General features: G+C 45.7%; 1 protein-coding gene across 2 annotated transcripts in view; it reads left to right on the forward strand.

Moving 5' to 3' along the window:
• SBNO2 (strawberry notch homolog 2) overlaps nt 1-11470 on the forward strand; it is a 119725-nt gene that overhangs the window by 37635 nt on the left and 70620 nt on the right. For both annotated transcript variants that reach the window (XM_034755084.1, XM_034755085.1), the window contains exon 4: nt 9587-9710. In XM_034755084.1, the coding sequence (XP_034610975.1) occupies nt 9587-9710 (124 nt within the window). The remainder of the gene's footprint in view (nt 1-9586; nt 9711-11470) is intronic.

Here is an 11470-nt window from a genome sequence, read left to right on the forward strand (position 1 = left end):
GTACCTTGAAGATAAGTGCTTTGAATGTTCTCTATCTACTCTAGAGTCAGTCTGAGCCCCTGTGAATACCGCTCCCCTCTTGGTCACAAAACTATGCACACCTATCCACCCGGGTAAGGAGGACACCGGATATGACACACTTTGGGGATTTTCTCAGTTTGGGGCTCGAGCAGCAGGGAGAAGTGTTCACAATATAGTGCATTATGCCACCACAAAATGGATGAGCTCAGACAGAGAGAGACTGGCCAGTGAGCATGGGAAAAGGTTTGAAGGGACATCATGTTGCTTTCTGTCACATCTAGTGAATGGAAGGAGCGGCATAGATGGGGACTAGGGTGAGCTGCATCTGTCCCTTGTTTCCCGTGGGAGGGTTGTTTTGGGTGCCGGGGAGGGGCCAATGGAAGAAAAGTACAAGCAGGCTCCCGAAGTTGAGCAAAGTTGTTAACTTGTGGGATAGACCCTCGGGCATAGTTCAGGGGGTGAGGACTTAGCCCAGCCCCCCATCTGAAGGATTTGAATGTCTCTATAGACAAACAGAAAGATCCATTCTAATGAGCCTTCCCTTTCTGTGGGTTCATTTACACTTTATTTTAAAACCTGCTTTGGTGAGTTTCAGAACTCAGGTCTACAGTCTTGGGCTTGCGCGATGGCGCTGAAAACAGCAGTGTAAGCATTGTGGTTCAGGCTGGAGCTCAGGCTTTGAAACCTCCCCCACACCCCCGACCCCCTGGCTTCAGAGGTCAGGCTCCAGCCCGAGCCTGGATGTCTACACAGCTGTTTTTAGCATCATTAAGTGAGCCCCATGAGCCCAAGTCTGTCGATCTGGGCACTGAGACTCATGGCCGGGGGGTTTAAATCACATACCGTGTGATTCCCAACCGAGTCACCAGCCACGAGAATCCAGCTACTCTGTTCGGATAACACTAGCGTTATCTCCCTCGTTTTTCTTTCTGCTTTTGTCTGCCATCCCCATCCCACCCGGCGCCCAAAACAACCCTCCCATGGGAAACAAGTTATCCAGCAATGATGAGGTTGAACAGAATTATAAAGCAGATTTTGCTAAATGGTTACCAAAAATCTGTTGTGCATGTGGTGGAAGTTATTCAGCCTTGTTAGTTACTCCTCAAAGCAGGAATTTGGGCAGGAGTTGTGGGATAAGCTCAGCCTCTTTGCTCTTAGCCAGGCTGTCTGCGTGCTTGGAAGAGGGTGTGCTTTTTTTTTTTTTTTTGAAGATGATTCCTGTAAATTACATTTTCTGTATCCTCAAGGGAGCTATAACAATTTCTGTTTTGCTGTATTGAACCACAGGTTGAGATGGTTGGTATTTATCTATTGTTTTTTCCCTTCTGTTTGACCGCTTGCTGTCTTTTTATCCTTCGCTTTCTCCCTGTTCAGTGCTAGTACTCGCTATTCACATCCACTGTGCGGGTGATGTTATTGTTATGGCCCTGATCCTGCCAAGACTTAAGCACATGCATAACTTTACATGCAAGAGTAGTCCCATTGATGTATAGGATTCTTATCACATGTAAAGTAATATATGTACCTGAGTCTTTTCAGGATTGGGAGCCTATAATAGCATTTATTTGGATGCTAAAGTTAGGGTTATAGAATGGTTTCAGTTTTAGCATGCTCATGAGATACCAAAAAATTCACCTTTCAGATGAAATTTTCCATTCTTTTATTCCATACAAAGGAGACACTTAAAAAAAAAAAAAAAGCTGGAGCAAACTCTGTCACAGGTTAGCAAGGTGCATGTATATAGGAAATAAGTTTTTTGCTGGAGAGGAAGAAAATGACCACACTTTTGTGATTATGCAATTTTCAGCCAGTTCTTTTCCCCAAACGTAGATGAACTCGCTGAGCATTTACTACATGTTTAAAGTTTGGCTCTTTTGGAACTGCGTGTAATGGGCATGCGTAATAGAAACGTTGAGAGGTCAGTCTTACACACTGCTCACTTACATATTTAATGGCAACTGTAGTGCCCTTGCACTTTTCTTTAAAAACCGTCTACAATGTTAAAAAAAAAAAAAAAAAAAAGTTAATGAAACATTGCATTCAAAGAGTTCAAATTGCAAAGTCAGGAAATACAAGCCAAGGTACTGGCAGTAGCACGAACGTGGCCAAATTGAACATGTGCCATGTTTTTCTTATTAAATGTATAGATTAACGTATTACTGTTAAATGTATAGTCCCAAACACACAGGATGTACAGTCTGGCCAAGCTGATGTTACTATTGCAATCTTAAAGGGACACTGTCAATATGATGATGGCTCATTTAGATCACCCTTTAAATAGTATGGTAGCAATTAAAAAAAAAATCTTTTATGATTTCTCTCTACTTTCCTGTTAGAAGGGACTTTTGGATCTGAGAACAATATCAGCAAGCAAGCTCAGGCCAATCACGCCTCCCACCTCTCTTTCTTCCTGTGCACACACCTGTTTGCTGCCTGTCCAACTTCATTTTCAGCTCTGTTGCCGTCACTGGTAACTCCCCGGCACAGGTCCTGTGAGAGGTCATGGTAGCATCAGTATAGCAATGAAGCTCACTAGACACAAAAGTGCTGTCAAATGAGCAAAGTAAACCAAGTGAAACAGAGGAGGAACAATAAAACCTCTCCTCTAATCTGTCAGTGATGGTATCCTTAGGGAGGTGAACTGTAATGACAGTAGGTACATCACAGCCAGTGAGATGATTAAGTAGCTGGTGTCCCTTTCACCTTTCTAATTTCCTGCTTTTTTTTTTTTTTTTTTTTTTTTTTTTTCAAAAAATCTCTCCCATCTCAATTTTTTTTTTTTTTTTTTTTTTTTTTTTTTTTTTTGCAACAATAACTCTGCAACCTCAGTGTTTCATTAACTTATTTTGCATTTTATTTATATGGCATTGTAGTTGAAAAGCACCTTGTTAAACAGTGAAAATACAAAAATGGATAAAAGAGACCAGTATGGTGGACCCCTTTCTGTTGCCACAGCCTCCGTGTGGGAGGCGTCTCATTTGCCAGTGGCTGTGTTTAGATATGGCTTGTTCTCATAGCAACAGCTTTGTCTGAAGCAGGTTCTTCCAGTTTCCTGTAAGTACTTAACTTTCCTAGTACAAAGAATTTGGTTTAACAAAAGGTAGCAAAGTTTCCACCTTTATTCAAAACTTTCTTAGCCCACAAAAAATTACAATATGATAAAAATTAGTCTTGTAAAATGCTGAACACGGCAAATCAAGAGGATCCTACACAGGGGAAATGTTTATATGTACGGTATTTCTAAGGCAGTGATCACTCTAATAGCTGGGCTCCCGTTCCAATAATAGGCTTGATACTCTACTCTCATCAGTATAAATCTGGAATAACCCGATTGATGTCAGTGGTGTTACACGTGTGTACCTCCACCGTTGTCAGCGGAGTTACACTTCTGTGGGTGAGTGGAGAATCAGGCCCCGTATGTTTAGCAGACGTTTCTCAAATTTTGGAACAACGCTTTCCTCTGTGACTTCCCCACACCAATCTGAATGTGGGATGATAATATATGGAGATACACCTATCTCATAGAACTGGAAGGGACCCTGAAAGGTCATCGAGTCCAGCCCCCTGCCTTTATTAGCAGGACCAAATACTGATTTTTGCCCCAGATCTCTAAGTGGCCCCCTCAAGGTTTGAACTCACAACCCTGGGTTTAGCAGGCCAATGCTCAAACCACTGAGTTATCCCTCCTCCCCACAACAAGCTCAGAAGAAGCATTAATTGCAATCTAACAGTGAAGAGGGAAAGGGCTGAGGGCTCGTCTATACTGGAAGCTGTAGTGCGTCCGGTGAAGACTCTCTCTGCTGGCGGGAGAAGCTGTCCTGCCGGCATGGCACTGTCCACACTGGCGCTTAGGTCAGTGTAATTTATGTCGCGTAGGGGGGTGGCTTGTTCACACCCCTGAGCAACATAAGTTATACCAATGTAACCGGTAGTGTGTAGACCAGCCCTGAGCTGAATGCCAAGGCAGGCGTGGTTTTATGGCCTAGGGCCTGTACCAGCAAAGGCCTAATCACTTGCTGATCCAGAATGTGATGACAGACTCTCTGAAAAGAGGCTGCAGTGTCAAAGCACAAATGCTGGATGAGATGCAAGGAATAAGGTCAGAGCAAGCCCCAGTAAAGCTTCAGATATCAAGAGGACATCTGGTCCATCACTTTTTAGGCAGCTGGTATAAAGTGTAATATCCCAGTAACTGCTGTTGCAGCCTGCTTAAGCTGCCTGGTGACCGAGAACCCGCTAGTGGAAGGAATTGCGGCGTTGGGCATTGAATCATTTACAAGACAGATACCTGTAGCTGCTGTTCTAGCATGCAGGCTCTGCTAACAAGAATCTAAGTTTCAGAAAGACTGAGGAAACGATCAGAAGTTTAAACAACAAATTCTCTTGTTGGAGATAGTTGCCAAGTCAGGGCCATTTCACTATCAGTTGCACTTACAGCAAATGACCTGGGTAAGTAGAAGTGCATCGTAGTTCAGTGTGTCCAAACTGTACCACTGGCCCCAGTGTTTAGGGTCGGTGGGCAGTGAGAAAGCCATCTCGTTTCTTGCTCTTCTAAAGTACTTGGTTTGTACGGAGACCCATCTCCTTCCCAGATGCGTCTGCATCTAGATATTGGTTAAGCCTCATGTGAGTCCACAGCCTAAGTCTTCCTTGATTGTGTCCAGTAGCTTATTTGTGTCCGTCCTTAGAATGTAGATTTTTCCCAGTCATCACTCAGTTTAGCTGGGATAAATTTCTCTTTAAAATGTATCCATCAGACCTGTCTCTGGGCACGTTTACACTATTTTTAAACCAATACAAAATTAACTGCCCAATGTAAGAAATGAATTAAGCTGTGCATATTAACGTAACCCCAACCACCCCTGATGCAAACGCCTGAGTTGACAAATGGTCTTTGTACTGTGCTCTCAAAATCAATAAACTTGGTCTCTGTCAAACTGAGAGGAGAAGCAAATTCCAGAATTGAAAGCTCTCTGCTGCAAATGTCCTGTTCCCTACTCATTCAAATCAGGGGACTGTAGCAAGAGCACATCAGCCAGAGTGAACTTGATAAAATCAACTTGATAAAATCAAATGCATAGAGAGGTTCTCGATTCCCAGCTGGTAGGATCGTAGATCTGAGAGATGAAAGAGAGGCACCAGGCCATCTGGTTTATTCCTTCAGCAAGGGCAAGCCAGTTCTCCATAGTAATATGTAGTGCTTGGTCTGTTTATCAACAACATTATGCTCGGCTGTACTCAGGACAGAGAAATAGACAGTCCCTGCCTGGCAGTAGTAAAAGATGCACACAAGATGGGGCAGGGACATGCTGGGAAGTTCCAGAGATGGGGTTTACTTTGTCGGTGGTAATCTTATTTTAAATGTCTCAAATGGCCAGTTTCCTCTGTTCTCCCTTGGAGGAAATGTTCCACTTTTTAATACAGATTAGGTTCATAAGATGGGTTTCTTGTAGCCAAATCTTTTGGGCATTGTCTGAGTAGCTCTGTGTAGAGGGAGGAGTAGAACCTTATTTCCATAACTTGTACCCATTTGAAAGTAAGACCCACGGGTCAGTGTGTGTGTGTATCTCTCGCTTTCCCTGCTTGTTTGGATTAAGCTGTTTGTTTCAGAGGTGTGAGACGCTAACCTTCCTTCTCTTCTGTCTGTCCAGTTTCAGTGGCGGTGATTAGCTGTCCCCAAAATAGTAACTTGCTTAGAAGGTGGCTATACCTATTGTAATCAGCCAATAAGTACGATAGCTTCTGGCTTGATCTGTTATGTGTTTGGGAGATGGAGTATAGTAATTATGCTGGTGTTGGTTGCAACTCCGCAGTTCTGTACCGAAGGCAGGAGTGGAACCTTTGTTTTATATGAAGAATACAGTATATCCTCTCCAATCCTACAGCATGTACTCTGAGTTCAGAAAGAATTGTCTGAGAATTTTCAAGGAAATGGGTTAGTAGTTTGAGTTTAAAGGCCCAGTTGTCACTAATCTTAAAATTCAGTGCCTGGCTCTCATTTTCTTCGGCCCAAAGAAATTATAACGGAATAACACTCTTCAAACTTTCCATATAGTTCAAATGCACTGAAATCTCAGCATGAGCCACATTTGAATGAATTAAGTTTTAATTAAGTTAATTTATAAACAGTTGTATCAAATTGTTATGATTATACAGATTAGAGCCAGACCAGTAGCTCATGTCGTTTTAAATGCAAGCACTGAAGCTAATGTGCGTGGTGCAATTGCGTTGCTTGGAATGAGTCAGTGGAGTGAAGGGGCTGTACATGCGTGTCAGGGTCTCACTGATAGATGACTTGAACCCAACTGTCACTAGATTGGCCCCAACTGTCACTGGCCCTAAAGGTTCCAGGGCTGTGTGCTGGCTTCTGTGTTTCATCGCAGGGAGTCTAGCTCAGGTGGAACGGATCAGGTTAGTCAGACTGACTCCTGCTGGGCAAGGTGGTTTCCATGGGGAGCAAGGGGGAAAGAGGCGATTGTATATGCCCCATGATTCTCTCCCCTCTGCCCTGTTCCCCTTACAGAGAGCTTAAGGGACTCTCTTCAAGTCACACAAATGTGTGGCAGAACCAGGAACTGAACCCAGAGCTCGGGAAGCAATGTGATGTAGTGGATAGGGCACTGGATTGGAAGTCAGGAGACCTGAATTCTAATCCCTGGTCTGCCACTGACCAACTATGTGCCCATATGCAAGTCACTTAGCCTCTCTGCTTCTATTTCCCCTCTTATCCTTTGACTGTCTCGTCTACTTATACTGTGAGCTCTTTGGGGCAGGGACTGGCTCTCTCTGTGTGTGTATAGCACCTAACACAATGGGGCCTTGAGCTTGCTTGGGACCTCCAAGTGCAGCTGTAATCCTGAATCACAACCTAGTACCTTAACACAAGATCACCCTTCCTCTCAACCCCACTTCGCTACGGTGATTTGAAGTTACGTTTCATCAATTGAACCTTGGGTCAAGATCAAGCCACAAGTAAAGTGCCTGTCAGCCTAGCTCCTAGCAGTTATGATGCAGACGTCAATTTTCTATGTATATAGTATGTGCTAGGGTGAGGATGAGCAGCAGGTGGGGGTGCACATTGGAGTTGAGATGCATCGACAGTCGCATCTGGGAAACCTTGCCTGGCACCTGTCCATAGTGTGCTTTGCTTTAGCGAGTTTCTTTTAGGCCTTGGCTACACTCGCGGATTCACAGTGCTGCCGCGGCCTCTCCGAGGGGAATAGCGTGCAGCGCTGCAGGCGCTGATTACACGGGCGCTTCACAGCGCTGCACTCGGGGGGTGTTTTTTTCACACCCCTGAGCGCAGCAAGTGCAGCGCTGTGAATTGCCAGTGTAGCCAAGGCCTAAGAAAGGAAATTGAAATCTGGCTTTGATTTTCAGAAATCCTCCCTGTTCCTCACCTCACTAGCATGCGCCTCGGCATGAAAGCCATGTCAGATTGGCTTGCATTGGGAAGTTTTTTCTTTTGTCGTAGTCAACTGCTGCCATCAGGATCTCTTCTCCCTTCGTTTTGGCAGAGCTGCCAGGTTCACAAGCTTTGGAGCCCCTCCTAATTGCATTGGTTTGGTGGTATAACAAAAGGTAATGTGGGGGTGGCTGTCTTCCAGCCTTTCACAGCAAAGCAAATGAATGTGCCAAAGTCCTTGCTAAATCAAAAGCAAAACAATAATACGAAAGGCACTGAAAAAGGTTGGGCTATCATATTAGCAATTCTGTAGTGGCTTTCCGGTGAGGATCTTTACTAAGTTGCAGTTAGTCTTTTTTACAACATTGCCTGTGAGGAGATGGCATCCCCATTTTACAGATGGAAAAACTGGAGTCCAGAGAGGTGAAGTGATTTGGCCAAAGACCAGATGAGGATCCAAATTCATCCCTGGCGTAACTCCATTTAAGCTAGTGGACAAACACTGGGAACGGATTTGGCCCAGTGAATGTGCAAGACCTGGGAAAGGTGCCTCGTCACTCAGAATTGAGAGAGATTAGAGCTGGACTGGACTGGATTTTGTTAATTCTCTCTCTGTAAGAGCATATGGGTAGGGACCTGCTTTAGGGCTTCTTAGCAGTAGGTAAACCAGTTGCAACATCAGTAAGGATAGAGAAGAAATTCAGTGGTAGCAGTTCATAGGCTATTGTGAAAAGTGATTTCTGTGCTGCCCTTTGCTAGGGTTTTACCTTCAATGATGTGGCAAAAGAGGGGTACATTTAGTCATAAGTGGGAGAAAACTATGTGCCTATTTGCATGTAAATGCAGCCCATCCAGTGTATTTACTGTCCTGCAAATGTATTCGCTATAGGCATGTTGTGTTAATGAACAACTAGCTATGCAAGACATTTTCATTGCTGGATAGTATTTAGGCTGCCCAATGATGTCAGTCTCCTCTCCCCAGTTGATTTTTCGTGTAGTTTGGAAGTTCACTGCCTGTGGGTTTTGTGGCCTTGACATCACATGGAATTTCTGACTTTCCACAAGGGCAATTCAGCCGGACCATGTGAAGCGTTCAGTTTTTAGCATGAAAATGTACAGGGTGAGGATTGGCGAAACTGTTTGAATGAACATCTGTTGCAACAGCCAGATTACCAGAAGGATTACTGAGCACATTCCTCCCTCCGTAGAAGGAGTAGAAGGGAGTTAACGTGTGCATGCAGCGTGTAATAGCAAAACCAAAAGCAGCTCATGTCATGTAGGCCAAAGGCTGCTGACTGGTGGACTGGAAAGACTCCTATCAGTTCACAACCCTTACCTGCCTAATTGTTACAGGATACAAACACTGGGAGTGTCCACTCAAGAGAGCATAGTCAGGAGACCTTGCTTTGTTCACTAATTGGTGCCACTCCAAGATCTCCCTAAATAGTGTCAGCTCAGAGCCTTCATCCCCATAAAACCCTTCCTGGGTTAGTATTCATGTCCCTGCCCCTCCTTTCAAGTTCTAGTGCTCCAGCCTAGCAGCATAGTATGTCCATGATTGGTGTAGCTATAGATATAACTATTTCCTGCCCTTGCCTTAGTCCCAAATGGAAGGAGGGTTGTGGCCTCCCCCCCCCCCCCTTTGGAAGATCGTTAGTGGTTGAGTTTTCCCAGGGGACTGTTGGTTCTTATGGGGTGAACTATGATTCTGCTTTGTAAGAATTAATATTTCCCCACATATAGCATATTTGATCCTAGGGTCCTATTGTGCCTTCCGAATGCTAATTTCTCTGGTGCCCTTACAGCAGTTTTATTTGCACTCCATTGTTAGGAGTGAATTGGGATTCCTCAAAACCCAATCTGTCAAATCCGCCCAGGTTATATGAGCTACTGAGAGTTGAATCCTTGGCCTCTTGATTATGCTACAGCTCAGTAGAGCAGTGTACTAGCATATGAGATATAGAAAATATTGTTAGTAGGTTTATTATATTTTGCCCTGTAGACATCTGTCCTGCACAAAATCACCTGTTAAAATCAATCTCTTGCATGAGTCGACTTTAAGAACCAGTTCACCCCATGAAGGTGGAATCTGAGACAACTCTGAGAAATGCACCTTGCTAGGAATGAGAGAAAGTCACTGCTCTCCTTGTCTCTTTACAGGCAATATTTTAATACCACTTCCGATTTTTACATGAATTCCATCAGCAGACCACCTTTCACAGAGACGACCTATGCATCTGTGGGCCTTGCTGACTTCTTACCAAAAAATGGTGATTTTCCTCAGGTAGGTGCCTAGTTTGTTATGATTGTCTGTCTTTGGGTGAAATGGATATTTTACATTTTTTGGGGGGGGGGGAGACTGAGGGCAATGCATTGTATGTTTTTAAATAGCCAGTGCAATGTGTGTGTGTGTGTGTGTGTGTGTTTTTGAATACTCTGATGCCACAGAAGCATTTCGTTGGCTTGGTGGCTGCACAGTGGTGTTAAATTCATAGGTGATGCAAGTTACAAGTTGATAAAGTAATGTGACACACATACCAAAGGGAACGCAGGGAAAGATGTAAGTTAAAGAAGGTTCCCACTGGTTAGACTATCACTTAATCTTCTCTGAACTAGGCTTTTAGGGTTTTCACCTCATGTATGTTGGACGGGCTGTTATCTCACTACTTAGTAGGTTGAATTCATGAATAGTGACGTTTTCTAGGGATATAGATTCTGAGAGAGCTGCACCTAGCGGAGAACTTATAACTCAGGCCCCTCCTTCCTCCCTGGAATGTGCTCTCCTCTGACGTGTAGGAGTATGTGAATTGGATCTGAAAAGCACCAGTCATCCTGGTTGGGTTGGTACCTCTATGGAGTAACAGATTTGCTCATCCTCCAGGGATCTCATTGGTATGAAATGAGCTCATCATGGTAGACTTGCCTCTGGTTGTACCTCATGGAAAGGTTGGTCAGTCAGGACTGGGAAACAACTTCGCATGGGAAAGAGCTGACTTTTGAAAAATGAAAAAATGGTTAAATCCTTCCCAGGAGTTCAAAGGAGTACGTGGTGTCTGGCTTGCACGAGTTCTTTGCATTAGCTTCTCCCAAGACATTGCGTGGACCCAGTGAGCAAAACCAGATAGAGCTGCCCTGCTGGCTTACCAAGGTAAAGGCCCAATTGAAGTTAGTTCCAGAGTCTGGTCCCATCTCCAACACTCGCACCTCAGAATGAGTTATGCTATCAGTCATCCTCTGGGCAGTCTGTACTGTACCTAAAGCTAGAGCCCTGTCTGGATACCAAAATGTGGATCCACATCTGATCTGCAGCCGCCAGAATCAACCCGCGATCCGCTAGCCTAGCTGGTAGTCTTTTACCTGTATCCGCACCTGCCGCGGCAAGCTGTCTCTCAAGGGTGGGGTCTTGCAGGAAAGAGGCATCATGAGGGAACTGGGGGTAAGGGGCAGCGCGGGGGCAGTGCAGAGGGAGGGACTGTGCGGAAGAAGCGTCGCATTATGTGCTGCTCCTGGGGGCTCGCGAGCGACGGCGCATGGCAGCAGCAGTGCATGTTGCATTTGAGTGGGGCGGAGGGGTTGGGCGCCGGGGCCCTGCCCACTCCAATCCCTGTGGCCAGGGGCAGGCCCTGCTGCCCAGGAGCTGGCAGGCCAGGACCAGGACTGGGTAGGGTTACCATACGTCCGTTTTTTCCCGGACGTGTCCGGCTTTTTGGTACTCGAATCCCCATCTGGGGGGAATTGCCAAAAAGCCGAACATGTCTGGGAAAATACTTCCCCCCCCCCCTCCCCTCCCCACCCAGTCCCCTGCTCACCTTGGCTCCAGCAGGCTGTGAGCTGCAGGCGGATTCCCCCGCGGCGGCGGCGGCTGCTGCTGCTGCTCCCCCCAGACACCTCAGCTCTGTGCAGCTGAAGAGCGGAGCTGCCCGAGCGCTACCGGCTTCAGGGTTTGCCAGGCAGCCCCCAGATCTCCAGACCCTGCGCCCCCAGCCGGGCGCTTCCCCTCCTGGGCTCCGGCTGCGCTGGGGAAGCGCCCGGCCGGGGGCGCAG

The sequence above is a fragment of the Trachemys scripta genome, chromosome 22 (genome assembly GCF_013100865.1).
Source record: "Trachemys scripta elegans isolate TJP31775 chromosome 22, CAS_Tse_1.0, whole genome shotgun sequence".
NCBI lineage: Eukaryota > Metazoa > Chordata > Testudines > Emydidae > Trachemys > Trachemys scripta.